General features: G+C 37.2%; 1 protein-coding gene across 12 annotated transcripts in view; it reads right to left on the bottom strand.

Annotated features, from left to right (window-relative positions):
- Positions 1–1200: 1200 nt before the first annotated feature.
- The window catches only part of LOC129423364 (uncharacterized), an 81238-nt gene continuing 62169 nt past the window's right edge, over positions 1201–20269 (bottom strand). For 3 of the 12 annotated variants that reach the window (XM_073871582.1, XM_073871581.1, XM_073871580.1), the window contains 4 exons: positions 12389–12976; positions 8098–8255; positions 7683–8004; positions 1245–3949 (listed from right to left, as the gene is read on the bottom strand). In XM_073871582.1, the coding sequence (XP_073727683.1) occupies positions 2643–3949; positions 7683–8004; positions 8098–8255; positions 12389–12976 (2375 nt within the window). In that variant the 3' untranslated portion in view covers positions 1245–2642. Of the gene's footprint in view, positions 3950–7682; positions 8005–8097; positions 8256–12388; positions 12977–16257; positions 16580–16675; positions 16975–20269 lie in introns of those variants that run through there. The other 9 variants (XM_073871592.1, XM_073871593.1, XM_073871584.1 and 6 more) reach the window with 8 other exon arrangements.

Below are 20269 nucleotides of genomic sequence, written 5' to 3' on the forward strand. Positions count from 1 at the left end.
TATGTTTATAAAGTCATCACATAAATCACACACATTGTGATATTTTACTGCTGACCTTAAATTTTTTAACTGAAGTAAACTTAAACATTTTGTACATATTTTACAAATAAATGTTGAATTAGGCTAAATAATACAAGAATGATTAATTTGATAGTTTTTAGTGTCTGTGGTTGTTGACTTTAACACTTCATGACTTCTGGTTTTATATGTGGGATGTTGTTGGTGACTTAAATATTTAATGTTGTAAGACTTGTTATTCTAATATAATCTGTATTGTTTATCAAGCTTAGATAATTGATCTTCTCATATAGATTTATACTCACTAAAACTGCTCCAGGTGTGTGTTCACTCTTTACTGTATGAGTTACCATACATTGGCAAATACATCACTTTCACTTTGTGTACACTCAAGAAATATATCACAAGTTCAATATATTTAATCATAACTAACTTTACAGGTGCTGCTCATAGAATCAGAATATCATCAAAAAGTTGATTTATTAAACCAATTCCATTCAAAAAGTGAAACCTGTATATTATATTCATTCATTTCGCACACTCATATATTAATGATATATATTAAATCTATGGGATTAAGGTCAGGTGAGTTTGGTGGCCAATAAAGAACAGGGATACCACGGTTCTTAAACCGGGTACTGGTAGCTTTTTGCATTATGTGCATGTGCTAAGTCCTGCTGGACAATGAAACATGCATCTTTCTGAGGACAGTAAGCCAAGTTTTATTTTACCATTATTCGACTGAATGCGCAGGTAAACTAGTGAATAACTCATTATTATATTGACTCGTTCAATTGGTTCTCAATGTCACACTAAGAGTCATTGCATCAGCCACTGCAGGCTCTCTGCCACAACCATGCAACTAGTTGAGAGTCGTCAGACCAAATAATTAAAGGCAGTTGATATCCCAATACTTAACCCTTTTGATCAAGAGGTTTGTCAGACCATAAAAATGAACCAAAAGCAGATGATACACCAACTTAAAGGGACACTTCGCCTATTTGCATTAAGCTTTGTATAGTTAGAAGCCCAGTCATGTTTTTGAATGGTCGTGCATCATTTTCTCAGTTGCCGCTGAGACAGGAGAAATACAGATTTCAGTGTTGCACTTCCTTCTTTCAATGATGTAAAAATCATCATTGAAAGCAGGAAGTCAAATATCTTTGTTGAGGGGGTGAGAATACAAACACCATTTTTCTCGGTCAAATAGGCACCAAGTTTGAAATGTATGTTACATTTCGACTACAAATATGATCCACTTTCAATAAAGATGAATGTTTCTATGGGTGAAATGCTCCTTTAATCCTGGTCATAGATTTGCTGTAACAAAGAATACATCAGATGTACTTGTAGTCAATAATTCGGAGTTATGCAGAATAATTCCAAAATAACATTTTATTAGCAAAGGTAAGAGCATCATAATACAAAAGCTAATTCAAACAAAAGCATAAATAAAGTTCATAATCAATCAGTTGTAATCATATGAAATCATAAGGTTTTTCCCCTCTGATGCATCCTCGATAAAATGGGCGGATCAAGAACACATCCGGGGATTTTATGTGAACTTGGGTTTGATGCAAACTTTGAATTGGAACAGTTTTGGGCCGCGACTGATAACGTTTCACAAGTCCACAAGAACACAAGTACAGACAAGAACGGAGAATGTGCCGACTTATTTAAGCTGATAGAAGAGCAACTTTGACTGAAATAACCACTCGTTACAACCGAGGCATGCAGCAAAGCATTTGTGAAGCCACAACACGCACAACCTTGAGGCGGATGGGCAACAACAGCAGAAGACCCCACCGAGTACCACTCATCTCCACTACAAATAGGAAAAAGAGGCTACAATTTGCACAAGCTCATCAAAATTGGACAGCTGAAGACTGAAAAAAATTATAAATTGTCTTGTGTGATGAGTCTCGATTTCTGTTGAGACATTCAGATGGTAGAGTCAGAATTTGGTGTAAACAGAATAAAAACAATGATCCATCATGCCTTGTTAGCACTGTGCAGGCTGGTGGTGGTGTTGTTATGGTGTGGGGGATGTTTTCTTGGCACACTTTAGGCCCCTTAGTGTCAATTGGGCATCGTTTAAATGCCACGGCCTACCTGAGCATTGTTTCTGACCATGTCCAGCCCTTTATGACCACCATGTATCCATTCTCTGATTGCTACTTCCAACAGGATAATGCACCATGTCAGAAAGCTTGAATCATTTCAAATTGGTTTCTTGAACATGACAATGAGTTCACTGTACTAAAATGGCCCCCACAGTCACCAGATCTCAACCCAATAGAGCATCTTTGGGATGTGGTGGAACGGGGGCTTCGCGCCCTGGATGTGCATCCCACAAATCTCCATCAACTGCAAGATGCTATCCTATCAATATTTCTAAAGAATGCTTTCAGCACCTTGTTGAATCAATGCCATGTAGAATTAAGGCAGTTCTGAAGGCAAAAGGGGGTCAAACAGTGTTCCGAGTACCAAAACACACTTGTAGCCAAGCTGCTTTTAGCGTGTCTACTAACCGATATCGTTGCCTGGGTTGCATATGTGTGGGGCGGGTCTATCAAAAAAAGGTCCAGATTCTATTGGGGTATTTGTTTAGGTGATTTCAAATGTCAACATTGACTTTCAGAAATCGTGCACCCGGCTTTTAAACTCTTCTCACAAACACTAGAGTGATGAGGTTTCTCTCCAGTATGAACTCTGACATGAAATGGATCAGAGAAGCTCTTACCACAAAAGCTCTTACCACCCTCATGGGATTTCTCATGGGATTTTAAGGAACGTAAACGAGTAAAAGTCTTCTCACACCGGGAGCATTTGTAAGGTCTTTCACCTGTATGAGTTCTCTGGTGTGCTGTTAAACCATCATGTCGACTGAAACTCCTCCCGCAAACACTACAGTGATAAGGTTTCTCTCCAGTGTGAATTCTTTGATGGATTTTTAAGTGACTTAACCTAGGAAATGTCTTCTCACACTGAGAGCATTTGTAAGGTTTCTCTCCAGTATGAACACTCTTATGGGCTTTTAAGGTGTTTGACTTAGTAAACGTCTTCTCACACTGAGAACATTTGTAAGGTTTTTCACCTGTATGAATTCTCTGGTGTAACACTAAACAGTAATGTCGACTGAAACTCTTCCCACAAAAACTACAGAGATGAGGTTTCACACCAGTATGAAGTCTCTCATGGGCATTTAAGTTGCTTGACTTGGTAAACGTCCTCTCACACCAAGAGCATTTGTAAGGTTTTTCACCTGTATGAATTCTTTCATGGGCTTTTAAGTTGCCTGACTGATTAAACCTCTTGTCACACTGAGAGCATTTGTAAGGTTTCTCACCTGTATGAGTTCTCTGGTGTATAACTAAACAGTTATGATGTTTAAAACTCTTTCCACAAATACTACAGACATAAGGTTTCTCTCCAGTATGAATTCTCTCATGGTCTTTTAAGTTGCTTGACTTATTAAACGTCCTCTCACACCGAGAGCATTTGTAAGGTTTTTCACCTGTATGAGTTTTCTGGTGTAACACTAAACCATCATGTCGACTGAAACTCTTTCCACAAACACTACAGTGATAAGGTTTCTCTCCAGTGTGAATTCTTTGATGAGCATCAAGATTTTGTTTACTGCTGAAATATTTGCCACATTCACTGCAGTGGAAAGACTTTTCAACACTGTGTGTCCTCATGTGAACTTGTAGCTGAGATAAGAAGTCAAATTTCTTTCCACACTGCTGACAGTCAAACTTCTTCTTCTTCTTCTTCTCTCTGTGATCTTCTGAACGATGCTTCTTCTCTTGTAAGGTAGTAAAGTTGATCTCAGATGTTCTGCAGGTGAAGAGTTTCTGTTCTGTGTGTTTTCTCTCTTTTGATGTTGAGGACGTTATTTCTTTTTCAGAACATGAATCATTCCTCTCATCTGGAAGGAACACAATAATAAAAACATCTTACATCAGGAGGGTAAATTCAGTTTCTGTACCAGTTATAGGGGTGGGTTGCATAAACTAGACGTACACCTGGTCATAAGACTTGTCTAGAAGTAGAATTTACATCTGTTTCACCATCTAAGCGTAGCGGATATCTGAGACTGGGTTTAGATCAATCAAGGACCAGCTCTTAGTTATTTGAGGACATTTAAGTAGTTTTGATAAATGTTAACTCTTTCCCTGCCAGGTTTTTTTTTAAGTTTCCCGTCAGCGGCAGCATTTTTTATGATTTTTCACAAAAGTTTAATGCCTTCCAGAAAATGTTCTTTAAAGGGATTGTTCTGACAAAAATTATATTAAACCCATGATTTACTCATCCCCAAGCTGTACGAGATGTCCATCATCATCTCCATCATTTTTTAAACAAACATTTTCAGTTATTTTAGAACATGTCTTAGATCTTTCAGTTCTTAAATGTAAAGTTACGGGGTCTGCTCCTTCAAGTCCGCAAAATGTGCATCCATCCTTAGATGCTCCCGTCCTCCACATTTTTGTCATGCGTCACTAAGAAAAGTGCGTACACGCTGATACTCTCTCCTGAATACAGAATATGTTTGGTAAAACTATTACTGTAGAAAACACAATTCACTTATTAGGCTTAGATGTTGATGTTTTGTTCCATTTAAAGTCACCATTATTGTGATCAGTGTTTGTTTTAGTTCAACTCTTGACCATTGACTTGAACAACAATGGTGACAATTAAATAAAAAAATTCTGGGTTTTACCAAATTACAATTCTCATCCATGACTTCCAGCATGCACTGCTGCATGGATAAATAATGAACATTTTACAATTTTATTTAACACCATTGTTGAGATTCATACTCAATTATATTGATATGTATCATCAATACACCTTGGAAAAAAAACGTTTGATATGACGCCTGTTAATGTATTGCTAAAATTGCATTGGACTGCATTACATCAACGTTCCTATAGATCTTAAACAGCCTGACTAGACTAAAATGAAAAGGGTTTAAATTTAATTTAATTTATAAAACGGCCAGTTCTGGTTCTTCATTCTGATTGGTTGAAACGCGTTCTCAGCTGTGAAAAAACTCACCGGTAAACCCACGGCTCAAACCGTATTACATAGCTTGTATCACTGCGCCACTGTTGTTGTGTACTGTAGAAAATAACTGTCAAAATGTCGGATTTTGTTGTCAATTTTGATTTATTGGGAGGGCTAATTATATTATATTGTATTAATTATAATCCTCAACAATAGAACAATTAATGGCGATATCCAGATAAGTGTCAATAAATATTGTTGAGCTTCCGTGAGGAGTAGTTGTACCGTATATTATCCACTGGGTGGCGATCTTACACAACAACATAAACACTGATGCTTTCACTCAACACTTTAAAACTCAAGTGTATTTTTTGATCAGCGATCTGAATCGGATCTCTAACAAAAGTCATTCACAGAAATGGAATTATCCCAACATTTTGCTCAAAATTTGAGAGGATAAAAGAACAATTGAAGGTAGGGTGAAACGTTTTTATTTTGTTGTTTGAAAGCAGAGGGTCTGTTCTTTCATTTGATATATTGTATGTTTATATATCTAAAGAAGAACATTTTTCTGGAAGGCATTAATGTTAAACTAAAGCTGGGTGGCAACTCTTTTAAAAAACGCTGGCAGGGAAAGTGTTAAGCATGCTTCCAAGCATATTTGATCCACACGTCAACAGTTGCACGGTATAAATGTTAATGTATAAATTAGATGAATGTTAATTTATGAAAATAAACACCACAGTCTTAATGAATCATATTTTCATTGTGTCTTTGCTCCGTCTGTTTTGCTTGGGAACCGCTCTGTTGCAGACACACTTGAGTCTGAGGAACTACTTTGTTTGGCGGAAGACTAATATCTGTACTAATATAATTACAACTTATTTGCTGTGTTTTATTATATGAAATCCTGCTATACATAATTTGAAGCAACCGTTTTATAAACGCAATAAGCCCCGCGAAGCAGTGGGTTACCAGTGCATTTTATAACGGCTAAGGGGGTTTTAGGCACTCCGCTTCGCGTCGTGCCTAACAACGCCCCTTAGCCGTTATAAAATGCACTGGTAACCCACTGCTTCTTGGGGCTTATTGCTTTAGTAGATGTCTTCGACTAAAATCTCATGGTTTTTAGTTGACTAAAACTAAATCAATTCAGATGACTAAAATATGAATAAAAATAAATTAAATTTTAGTCAAAAGACTATGACTATGTTTAATCTGCGTTTGTTCTGCCATGTCGAAATATTGAGGTGTTTAATTTCTTTTCTATATTAGGAAGTAAAACCTCATAAATAAACGTTCTTGTTTTTTACTGACCTACAATATCTCTTTTTGTTGAGAACTAGTGTATATTTGAGCCAATATTCAGTATGAGTAAAATACTTAAGTACTTTTAAAATGGGTTACGTTAAGACTTTTACTCAAGTCGTATTTAAAGGAACAGTATGTACGAAATTTATATCAATTAATCATAAAATGGCCCTCACTAGACATTAAGAAATCATTTTCATTTCAAATACTTATATCACTGACAACAGTGGTCTGGCCAGGATATTGTCATTTGAATAAAAAATGAATACAAAAAGTGGAGTTGCAGCCCTCAACTGATGTTTATGTTGTCATGTTGTGTATTGGCCATCAGTTGTGTGATTGCAGTACCAGTTTTGGCCACAATCCTACATAATGTTCCTTTAAATTGGTGACTCGTTTTAGTACAACTTGGTGTGTTCAGCTGCCTAAAAACCTTTGGGTTTAATAATTTACTCTTATGTCCATTAGGCATAGCTTGACATTTGAGCTGTTTGACAATAAATATAAACAATAGTTATATTAAAGTTAAGAGGTTTAATGCCTAACCCACTATATACACACTGCAAGAACAAAAGATCTACAGTGTTAGTTAAACTTAGGACTTATTTTCACTTCTAAAATCACAGTAAAAACAAATAGAAAATTCCAAGACAGTAAACATTACATTCACTGTCAAAAATAAAGGTACAAAAGCTGTCACTGGGGCAGTACCCTTTAAAAAAGGTCCTAATGTGAACCATTTAGGTACAAATATGTACCTTTAAAGAACTAATATGTGCCTAATACATCTTAAAAAGTGAAACCGCTGGGTTTTTTGATCGCCCCCTGGTGGCTGGCTGCAGTACAGGTCATAAACCCCGCCCTCTCCATGCAAACGAATCGAATTTGGCTCTAAATAAAAAAATATTTACACTAAAATTTTCCGAAAGATGGCTTTGGTCCTTTAAGGTAGTTGTTTTAATTTTCCATTTTTGCGATAGGTTTCATTTTAGCAGTAATTTGATAATATAGAAACAGGCGTGTCGTTATGATTGGCGTAGCTGAATTGGGCGCGCGAGCATTTGAGCGGAACTTTGATACCGTGGCTCCGCTTCTGGCTCCACGGACGATTCCTTCTGCGCATGTCTTGGCTCCAAACTGATGTTTTTATGTAAAATGAAAGCGGCCATGGTCGGACATTTTTGCCTTCAACTCATTACAATGGAGGGAAGTGTCGCGTCATCCATCTTTTTTACAGTCTACTATTATGCACTCTTTGGGTAGAAAAGTGTAGTTTTTGAAAGGGTTCTTGTGTACTTATATTTCTGAGAGTGTTCAGTGAAAAGACAACACAAAAAACATACCTGTAGGAATAAAATCATCACCACCACAACCCTCATTTTCATCATCATGATCTTCAGTCTTCATTTCTGTGGGTTCAGTTTTCATTTCTGTGGGTTCTGTTTTGATCTTCATCATGAGGTTCGTGCAGTCGATAAGTTTGACTGAACACATCTTGAGTTTGGTCTGCAGGATCTGCTGCTGTTCTCCAGCGTTACAGACAGAATCCAGAGACTCTGTGGAGGTTTGATCCTCATGTAAGCCCTCATTACTGTCACACACTGTTGTGTCCTGAGCGTCTGTGGACTTTGACTCAGTATAACAGAGTAAAGACAGACTGAGATCCTGTGTGGAAGATTCACAACAAACACACACAGAGTAAGATTAGAAATTATTTGATGTTGTCAAACAGGTAAAGGATGTTTAAGCTGTACAAACCTCTCTCTTCAGTCCTTCATCTCCTCTTAACCTCAGCTTTGTCTCCAGTAACGCCACCTCTTTCTTCAGCTGAGAGATTTCTGTGATGAAATCATCAATATCCAGCATGGACAGATCAGTTCCTACTGATTTACAGCACATCACAACCATCATCAACACTAAAATACACAGAGACAAGACTCTGTTTAAACAATCAATAAAACACTCAAAAGAGAAAAACACTGATGATACACAAACACATCACACGCGAGTTCTTTCTTTTTTTCTTTCTTTCTTTAGTGGGTTTATCGGCGGACTAAAGAGCTGCAGCGCCTCCTGCTGTACTGGAGAGAGAAGACACTGCGCAGTTATTCTTCTTCTTCTTCTTATGATTTTGAATGGCGGATTGCAACCAGCTTTTTGGAGCATTACCGCCACCATCTGGACTGGAGTGTGGATCAAGAGGTCAACCCACACTTACTTAAATCCTTTTTAATAACCCAGTTATCTTCAAGAAAGGAAACAAAAATTGAAAGCAAATGTTCTCTGATCCTCTTTGCAATAAAAGCTGTAAATTTAATGTCATCTGGCTCTCACTAAGTTGTGAGATCAATCTTTGTCTGGCTTGATGGTATTTAGGACAATACATAATTACATGCTCTATGGTCACTGCTCTGTTTCTCATTTGTCTTTAAAATAAATCGTATTTTAAGGGTATACACATGCATGTCAATATTATAATGGTTAATGTATTGTAATCATTTTTTAAATTATGATTACATTAATGATTGGGCTTTATAAATTTGCTGCTGTTATGTTAAAGTCGTAAATTATGATTTTTAAAGCTGTATGTGTTTATGATGTAATGGCGCCTCCTACTGGCTGTAAACATCACAAACTACATGAATACTTGTTGTGTTCATAAGGTAATTATTATTTTTTTGTATTTATTATACATTTATAATGATTTAAAACAAACCTGTAATCACAATTATTTATATTCAGCAATCCAGAGTCTATGGAGACTAAACTCAACTTCATTCAACATTTCTGTGTTTTATATTTAAAGCTCTGAAAGTAATAATCTCTCGTCTGATGACTCTATCTGGATATCAGTTCAGGTGTAATGACACATTTTTGACTACCATGACTTTTCTACTATGGTTAGGGTTCAGTGTGGAAGAGATGGCAGGATATTTATGACGGGCTTCACCCAGAAATGCCTTATATTAAAAAAAATGTCTTTACAGGACGATAAATATTGACTGATTTTGAACAATAATATTGATAGATAGTCAATACTTATGCTGGGAAAATGTTACATACACAAATCAAAACACATATAAGTAAAGCCTTTATTTTGTGCATTTCATAATGATTTAGTTTTTTATACTAAAGCCCTAAAAATCCATTATAAAAAAGTATGATCTAAATCAAAAGCCTTAGCTCTTGAAATGTGTTTTCTTACCCTTTTTTTATATGTTTCATACTTTTAAATCAGATTTGTTCTGTTTTGTTTGCTCAATGCGCCTGTTCTTTACATTACATTTCAAATGTGTTTAATGGTATTTATATTTTGGTGCCATGTTGTTTGTACATGATGGCCGTTTTTTTAAACCTCTGGAGGTCGCATACACAGGCTGCATACGTCATCAAGCCTGATTTATTTAAGTTATTTGAGCATTACATTCGCACGTGAAAAGCATATTACAATTATTTACGATTAAAGCAACACTATGTAGTTTCCATGTAAAAATGACTTACAGCTCCCCCATGTGGTTGAAAAGCGCAACAGTGCTTGGTATCAGACACTCTTCTGCAGGCAGGGGGAGGGGCGGAGCTGTGTTTCCTACCCTTCACCGCCACTTTCAGAGTGTGCTTGTAGAAGCTAGGAGGCTGCTTAGGTTGCAGCAACAGCACAATTTGTCCAGTTAAAAGTTGTTCTATCACTGAAATAATTTTAGAGACATTATTTAAAGGTAAAAACAAATACATAGTGTTGCTTTAACTAAGTCTAATAGTAAACTTTGTAATTGTTAATATTCTGAAACAAGACCTGCAGCCTAGAAATGCAGCCTTTCGTTTGAGAAACGACCAAAAATGTTGAAAAAAATAAAAGTTCACTGTAGAGGCGGGATTTAAAAATATGGACCAATCAGGTAGCAGCCTCTCCAGCAAATCGAACAATCAGGAGCAAGGTTTGAGCATTTTAAATGGCTCTAGGTTTGGGTTAAACAAAATTAGCATAGAAACGTATAATATAAAGACTTTAGGAAGATAATTTATAACAATGAAGTATAGAGTAATTATAACATTTATTAAAGAAAGACGGCTATACGGGATAATTTAGATTTTTCCTTTTGCATATATAATCTCCTCACTCCAGTTCAGTAGGAGGCGGTAGTGCACCGGAAGTTGGTTTACCAACTGTCCTTAAACAGAAGAAGAAGTTCTTTTGATTTAGGCAGTGTTTGTTAGCATTTTCTATTCTCCATAGGTTTTTCTGCAGTCTTTTGACAATTTTATTGGAAAAAGATTCATTACTCAAAGCATTTCAAAACAGAGTTCGACGAGGACCTCTGCTGGTGAAAGAGATGTATCTATATAGATAGATGTATATAATTTCTCATTAATGCAATTATCTAATCAAACAATCACACGGCAATTGCTTCAATGCATTTAGGGGTGTGGTCCTGGTCAAGACAATCTTCTGAACTCCGGAATGGAACAGAAAGGTGATTTAAGCAATTATGAACATGGCATGGTTGTTGGTGCCAGATGGGCCAGTCTGAGTATTTCACAATCTGCTCAGTTACTGGGATTTTCACGCACAACCATTTCTAGGGTTTACAAAGAATGATGTGAAAAGGGAAAAACATTCAGAATGAGGCAGTCCTGTTAACAAAAATGCCTTGTTGATGCTAGAGGTCAGAAGAAAATGAGCCGACTGATTCAAGCTGATAGAAGAGCAACTTTGACTGAAATAACCACTCGTTACAACCGAGGTATGCAGCAAAGCATTTGTGAAGCCACAACACGCCCAACCTTGAGGCGGATGGACTACAACAGCAGAAGACCCCACCGGTACCACACAATTCTCCACTACAAATAGGAAAAAGAGGCTACAATTTGCACAAACTCATCAAAATTGGACAGCTGAAGCCTGGTCTGATGAGTCTCGATTTCTGTTGAGACATTCAGATGATAGAGTCAGAATTTGGTGTAAACAGAATAAAAACAATGATCCATCATGCCTTGTTCCCACTGTGCAGGCTGGTGGTGGTGGTGTAATGGTGTGGAGGATGTTTTGTTGGCACACTTTAGGCCCCTTAGTGCCAATTAGGCATTGTTTAAATGCCACAGCCTACCTGAGCATTGTTTCTGACCATGTCCATGCTTTTACGACCACCATGTACCTATCCCTCTGATGGCTACTTCCAGCAGGATAATGCACCATGTCACAAAGCTGGAATCATTTCAAATTGGTTTCTTGAACATGACAATGAGTTCACTGTACTAAAATGGCCCCCACAGTCACCAGATCTCAATCCAATAGAGCATCTTTGAGATGTGGTGGAACGGGAGCTTCGTGCCCTGGATGTGCATCCCACAAATCTTCATCAACTGCAAGATGCTATCCTATCAATATTTCTAAAGAATGCTTTCAGTACCTTGTTGAATCAATGCCATGTAGAATTAAGGCAGTTCTGAAGGCAAAAGGGGGTCAAACAAGCTGCAGTTAGAGTGTCTACTAACCGACATTGTTGCCTGAGTTGCATATGTGTGGGGCGGGTCTATCAAAAGAAGGTCCAGATTCTATTTGGGGTATTTGTTTAGGTGATTTCAAATGTCAACATTGACTTTCAGAGATCGTGCACCCGGCCTTTTTAACTCTTCTCACAAACACTAGAGTGATGAGGTTTCTCTCCAGTATGAACTCTGACATGAAATGGATCAGAGAAGCTCTTACCACAGAACCTCTTACCACCCTCATGGGCTTTTAAGGAACGTAAACGAGTAAAAGTCTTCTCACACCGAGAGCATTTGTAAGGTCTTTCACCTGTATGAGTTCTCTGGTGTGTTATTAAACTATCATGTCGACTGAAATTTTTCCCACAAACACTACAGTGATAAGGTTTCTCTCCAGTGTGAATTCTTTGATGGATTTTTAAGTGACCTGACTTAGGAAACCTCTTCTCACACTGAGAGCATTTGTAAGGTTTCTCTCCAGTATGAACTCTCTCATGGGCTTTTAAGGAACCTAAACGAGTAAACGTCTTTTCACACTGAAAACATTTGTAAGGTTTTTCACCTGTATGAATTCTCTGGTGTGACACTAAACTGTAATGTCGACTGAAACTCTTCCCACAAAAACTACAGAGATGAGGTTTCTCTCCATTATGAAGTCTCTCATGGGCATTTAGGTTGCCTGACTTATTAAACGTCCTCTCACACCGAGAGCATTTGTAAGGTTTTTCACCTGTATGAGTTCTCTGGTGTAACACTAAACCATCATGTCGACTGAAACTCATCCCACAAACACTACAGTGATAAGGTTTCTCTCCAGTGTGAATTCTTTGATGAGCATCAAGATTTTGTTTGCTGCTTAAATATTTGCCACATTCACTGCAGTGGAAAGACTTTTCACCACTGTGTGTCCTCATGTGAACTTGTAGCTGAGATAAGAAGTCAAATTTCTTCTCACACTGCTGACAGTCAAACTTCTTTTTCTTTCTCTTCTTCTTCATCTCTCTGTGATCTTCTGAATGAAGTTTCTTCTCTTGTAAGGTAGATGTCCTGCAGGTGAAGAGTTTCTGTTCTGTGTCTTTTCTCTCTAAATGTCTTTCTTTTGATGTTGAGGACGTTATTTCTCCTTCAGAACATGAATCATTCCTCTCATCTGTAAGGAACACAATAATAAAAACATCTTACATCAGGAGAGTAAATTCAGTTTCTGTACCAGTTATAAGGGTGGGTTGCATAAGCTAGATGTACACCTGGTCATAAGACTTGTCTAGAAGTAGAATTTACATCTGTTTCACCATCCAAGTGTAGCGGATATCTGAGACTGGGTTTAGATTAATCAAGGACCAGCTCTTAGTTATTTGAGGACATTTAAGTAGTTTTGACAAATGTTAACTCTTTCACGCCAGCCTTTTTAAAAAATGTTGCCAGCCAGCGGCAGCATTTCTTATGATTTCCACAAAACTTTAATGCCTTCCAAAAAAATTTCTTCTTTAAAGGGATAGTTCAACCAAATGTATTAAACCCATGATTTACTCATCATCAAGCCGTCCGAGATGCATAGGTCCATCATTTTGTCAGTTATTTTAGAACATGTCTTAGAATCATTTCTTAAAATTTTTCTTTAAATGATTGAGAATTTTTTTAACTTTGTTTCTGTAAATGTTCTGTAAAACTATTACTGTAGAAAACGCAATTCACTTATTAGGCTTAGATGTTGATGTTTTGTTTCATTTAAAGTCACCATTATGGTGACCGGTGTTTGTTTTAGTGGAACTCTTGACCATTGACTTGAAATTACTAGTTTTTTCCTTTGCTGCTATAACTTTGTGTGTTAAAATCACATTTGTTATGGCAAAAAGAAGCTGGTGATTTAGTATGATGGTTGTGGTTAGTTTCTGATAGTAATGCTCAACATCTAGTGATTTGAGTTAATTATTCATTAATTAGTCATCTGAAGTTTTTTCCAACAATAATGTGATACTACAGTTCAGTAAAATTTGTCAATCTTAGAGATTTTGAAAGACTGAACCACTGTGTTATTTGTCACACAAACATGAAGAATCACAGTATGAATCTCAGCAATGGTGACAATTCAATGAAAATGAAATTGCTGCAATTACAAATCTCATCCAGGACTCCCAGCATAGACTGCAGTGTGGATAAATGATAAACATTTTACAATTTTCTTTGCCACCATTGTTGAGATTCATACTCTGATTCTTAATGTTTGTGCGTCTCAAACACACAGCAGTTACTTTTTGTCAATAGTTTCTAAAAATCCTTAAAGGAGTATTCCACTTTCATAAAAAATGTCATCCATGCCCCCATGTCATCCAGGTTGTTGATGTCTTTCTTTGTTCAGTTGAGATGAAATTAAGTTTTTTGAGGAAAACATTCCAATTTTTTCAATTTAAGAGACTTTTTCTAAAAAAAAAAATGCAATTCTTTTCAACTGAACAAAGAAAGACATCAACATTTGACATGGGAGTAAGTAAATTATCATTTTTATGAAAGTGGAATATTCCTTTAATGACCAACTGCTGGATCTCATATACGTTATTAACAGAAAAGAAACTTTGATGAGTGAGTAAATCAATTAATTAGATGATGATCTTTACCATTATGTACCACCCACCACAGGATTGATTTATAGACTTTATATTACCAAAACAAATGTGTTTTATACACACAAAGAGTCCAACTAAATCAAACGCTGATCACCATAATGGTGACTTTAAATGAAACAAAACCTTTAAACCTAAAAAGTGAATTGTGTTTTCTACAGCAATATTTTCACAGAACATTAAGAAATAATGGTTTATATCAGTTTTAAAATATAAAATGCAATGTTTCTCTATCATTTACATAACACACAAAAAAGTCAATATAGAAAACAGTTCTTTTAAACATTCATGAACATTAAAACATAACATTGGCACAACGTTTGAAAATGGTAGAATATAACATTCATACTGTGCGTTTAACCAGATGCAGTAGAGACCGCACTACTCGCGCAGAGTTGGACGCTTGAACATTTTGTGTTTACTCGCTTCATTTGCGCGTGATAGTCATTTGAGACGTTCACTTTCTGTAATCATGTCATTACTAGAGCAAGCTCTTGAGTAACGCAACGCGAATATCTGGCAAACTTAAGATTTTTCAACTCGCTCGTTTCCCGCGTCAATGTGGCATTCGTGAGTACCGCGCCACAGGATGCCTATTTGCGTCTTTGCATTGACTTAAAATGTAAATCACTCGTGCTTCGCACCTCTTCTGCGTCTGGTGTGTACGCACAGTAATGTTCAGATAACCAAGAAACATTCCATGAAAGTTAAAAAATTTACCCTTTTATGTTGGCATAATATTTTTGGGAAAGTTGACAACTTTTAAGGAACATAAGGGGTGGGCAACATCGGTCCTGGAGTGCCGATGTCCTGCAGAGTTTAGCTCCAACTCAAATCAAGCACACCTCAAAAACTAAACAAGGTCTAAAGCAGTGGTTTTCAATCTTGTCCTAGGGGACCCATAGCTCTGCATATTTTGTATGTATCCCCTATTATTTTTGCTTGATTGTTTTCTCGTGATCACAAGTTAATTTCTCATTATCTCGAGATAACAAAAGTTTCTTTTCCTGTGATCTTGACATAACAAAAATTGTGTTCTTGAGATGTGATAAAAGCTTTCGTGTACATTTCGTCTAAATTCACGAACATGAACCGTCTAACTTTATTTATTTATTAAGTCTATCGGCTACACATTAGCTACATGTGTGGTAACAGCGAAGACCCCAACTTATGCATTAGCAGTCCACTTTAAAATACACTAAATATTATGGACAGGAAATTACATTATGACATTTGGATTATCATGCCAGGATACCGAGAAAACAACTTTTGCTATCTCTAGAACACGAGAAATTAAGTCGTGATCACGAGAAAACAAGCAAGCAAAAATAATAATAGTGCATGTCCTCTCTCGACTTCCGTAGAATTTGGCTCTAAATAAAAAAATTATTTATACTTCCAATAAAATTTTCCGAAAGATGGCTTTGTTCCTTTAAGGTAGTTGTTATTACACTGATATGTTTAATTTTTCATTTTAGCAGTAATTCGATGCTATAGAAATGGGGTGTGTCGTTATAATTGGCATAGTTGAATTGGGCGCGCAAGCATTTGAGCGCAAGTTTGATACGATTACTTCTACGTCTTGGCTCCAAACTGACGTTTTTACGTAACATGACAGCGGCAATGGTCAGACATTTTTGGCTTCAATTCATTACAATGGAGGGAAGTGACGTCTGCTTCGTCCATCTTTTTTTTACAGTCAGTGACTTTTATGCACTCTTTGGGTAGAAAGGTGTACTTTTTGAAAGAGTTCTGTCCCAGTGACAACTTGTGTTCAGTGAAAAGACAACACACACAAAAAAAAACATACCTGAAGGAGTAAAATCATCACCACCACAGCCCTCATTTTCATCATCATGATCTTTGTCTTCGGTAGGTTCATTTTTTATTTCTGTGGGTTCAGTTTTGATCTTCATCATGAGGTTCCTGAAGTCAATGAGTTTGACTGAACACATCTTGAGTTTGGTCTGCAGGATCTGCTGCTGTTCTCCAGCGTTACAGACAGAATCCAGAGACTCTGTGGAGGTTTGATCCTCATGTAAGCCCTCATTACTGTCACACACTGTTGTGTCCTGAGCGTCTGTGGACTTTGACTCAGAATAACAGAGTAAAGTCAGACTGAGCTCGGAGTCCTGTGTGGAAGATTCACAACAAACACACACAGAGTAAGATTATAAATGATTTGATGTTGTCAAACAGGTAAAGGATGTTGTTTAAGCTGTACAAACCTCTCTCTTCAGTCCTTCATCTCCTCTTAATCTCAGCTTTGTCTCCAGTAACGCCACCTCTTTCTTCAGCTGAGAGATTTCTGTGATGAAATCATCAATATCCAGCATGGACAGATCAGTTCCTACTGATTTACAACACATCTCATCTCTCATCATTAACACTAAAATACACAGAGACAAGACTCTGTTTAAACAATCAATAAAACACTCAAAAGAGAAAAACACTGATGATACACAAACAAATCACTCGCGAGCTCTTTCCTTCTTTCTTTAGTGGGTTTATTGGCGGACTAAAGAGCTGCAGCGCCTCCTGCTGTACTGGAGAGAGAAGACACTGCTCTGTTTCTCATTTGTCTTTAAAATAAATCGTTAAAAAATCGGGTATAAACATGCATTTCAATATTATAATGATTCATGTATTGTGATTAATTTTTTATTATGATTATATTAATGATTGGGCTTTATAAATCTGCTGCTGTTATGTTAAAGTCATAACTTGTGTTTATGATTTAATGGCGTTTCCTACTGGCTGTAAACATCACAAACTGTAGGCTACATGAATACTTGTTGTGTTCATAAGGTTATTATTATTTCTGTATTTATTATAAATTATTAATGATTTAAAACAAACCTGTAATCACAATTATTTATATTCACCGATTCAGAGTCTATGGAGACTAAATAAAGATGTTCAGCTTGACTTCATTCAACATTTCTGTGTTTTATATTTACTGCTTTGAAAGTAATAATCTCTCGTCTGATGACTCTATCTGAATATCAGTTCAGGTGTAATGACACATTTTTGACTACCATAATAATTTTTCTACTATGGTTAGGGTTCAGTGTGGAGGAGATGGCAGGATATTTATGACGGGCTTCACCCAGAAATGAAATGCCTCATATTAAAGTCTTTACAGGACGATATATATTGACTGATTGTGAACAATGATATTGATAAATAGTTGGTCAATACTTATGCTGGGAAAATGTTACATACACAAATCAAAACACATATAAGTAAAGCCTTTATTTTGTGCATTTCATAATGATTTAGTTTTTTATACTAAAGCCCTAAAAATTAAGCAAAACTAAAATGCCATTAAATATTTCTCTATTATAAAAAAGTATGATCTAAATCAAAAGCCTTAGCTCTTGAAATGTGTTTTCTTACCCTTTTTTTTTATATGTTTCATACTTTTATATCAGACAAGCTCACCAAAATTGGACAGTTGAAGACTGGAAAAATGTTGCCTGGTCTGATGAGTCTGATTTCTGTTGAGACATTCAGATGGTAGAGTCAGAATTTGGCGTAAACAGAATGAGAACATGGATCCATCATGCCTTGTTACCACTATGCAGGCTGGTGGTGGTGGTGTAATGGAGTGAGGGATGTTTTCTTGGCACACTTTAGGCACCTTAGTGCCAATTGGGCATTGTTTTAATGCCACGGCCTACCTGAGCATTGTTTCTGACCATGTCCAGCCCTTTATGACCACCATGTACTCATCCTTTGATGGCTACTTCCAGCAGGATAATGCACCATGTCACAAAGCTTGAATCACTTCAAATTGGTTTCTTGAACATGACAGTGAGTTCACTGTACTAAAATGGCCCCCACAGTCACCAGATCTCACCCGAATAGAGCATCTTTGGGATGTGGTGGAACGGGAGCTTTGTGCCCTGGATGTGCATCCCAAAAATCTCCATCAACTGCAAGATGTTATCCTATCAATATGGCCCAACATTTTTTAAGAATGCTTTCAGCACCTTATTGAAAGCCATGTGGAATTAAGGCAGTTCTGAAGGCAAAAGGGGGTCAAACACAGTATTAGTATGGTGTTCCTAATAATCCTTAAGGTGAGTGTGGTTAAGAGTTGTCAGACCAATTAATTAAAGGAAAACTTTAAGATATTTGCAGTATAATATCCAAAAAAATAATAGGCCAGTGTTATATAAACTATATTGGCAAAAGTTTTGGGACACCAGCCTTTATATGCACATGAACCTGAATGACATCCCATTCTTAATCTATAGGGTTTCATATGGAGTTGACCCACCCTTTGCAGCTATAACAGCTTCAACTCTTCTTGAAAGACTTTCTACAAGGTTTAGGAGTGTGTTTATGGGAATTTTTGACCATTCTTCTAAAAACGTATTTGTAAGGTCAGACACTGATGTTGGACGAGAAGGCATTACTCGTAGTCTCCGCTCTAATTCATCCCAAAGATGTTTTATTGGGTTAAGGTCAGGACTTTGTGCAGGCCAGTCAAGTTCCTCTACACCAAAGTTGCTCATCCATGTCTTTATGGACCTTGCTTTGTGCACTGTTGCACAGCCATGTTGAGACAGGAAAGGGCCATTCCAAAACTGTTCCCACAAAGTTGGGCGCATGAAATTGTCCAAAATGTCTTGGTATGATGAAGCATTAAGAGATCCTTTCACTTTCACCAAAATCCCCCCTTCATCAAACTTGCACTTGGCACAATGCAGTCAGGCAAGAACCGTTATCCTGGCAACCGCCAAATCCAGACTTGTCCATCGGATTGCCAGACACAGAAGTGAGATTCGTTGCTCCAGATAAAACGTTTCCACTGCTCAAGAGTCCAGTGGCGTCTGAGCCAATGGTGAAGTGGGTAGCGATCCGACATATGGTGCAAACGCACTTCCGGCGACCAGTGGCGTGTTTACCCACCACGCAAACCACGCAATTGCATGGGGCCCCACGGGCTTGGGGGGCCCCCTACTGGCCACAAGGTGTGCGAAAGTATGTTACGTTTATTCAGACCCAAATCTAAGGTACGGATGAAGCATGCACGAGCACGATATGTGCGAGTCTGTACGCAGAATAATATATGCGCGCATCCTTGTGAGGGCACATATAGGCTACTTCATGAGCGAAACTCTACAGGAAAGCGCACCTCTGCACAGCGTGCACCAATGCAGCCACACAAGTGCTGGAATGAGCGCTCCCTCGACTCTCTCTGCTCTCGTAACTGCACAACATTCACTCTATGGTCAAGTTTACTTTAAAGACTTTGGGCTTCACACCTGTGATTGGTGACACGCATTTTTTGTTCCACGCTCGTACAGGTATAAACATGATAAAGACACCACGCAGGGGTTTTAATCATGTCGAAAATAGATCAATCATATTCTGTATCTCATTATTGTCATCAAATCTCATCTTTAATGTTTGTCTAGTCTATATGCTTGTTGTATCTCACAGTAAGTTTGGTTTTACAATATGAACATGAGAGTTATGTGATTCCCATCCATAAATTCAAGCAATAACCAACTTACAATGTTGTTTGCTGGTGTTTGTTAGTTCAGCTTGTTAGATCAGTCTGAATCATAATCTAAAGCTTCGTCTTTTTCCTCATTTAGTTTTTTTAGTAAGATGTCAGACATTGAAGTTGCAGTATTAATTACATTGTTTGAAATACATCATGTAAGACATTTGCGAGCAAAAAATATATCTGAGAGGGGCGTGAAACAATTTTTTAAACCAAGAATTTTTGTCATACCAAACTGTAACAATTTAGTGTTATTTTAAGCAGTGTAAAACAAAATAAATCCGCTTTATATATATCTCAC

Source organism: Misgurnus anguillicaudatus, chromosome 9 (assembly GCF_027580225.2).
Source record: "Misgurnus anguillicaudatus chromosome 9, ASM2758022v2, whole genome shotgun sequence".
NCBI classification, from domain to species: domain Eukaryota; kingdom Metazoa; phylum Chordata; class Actinopteri; order Cypriniformes; family Cobitidae; genus Misgurnus; species Misgurnus anguillicaudatus.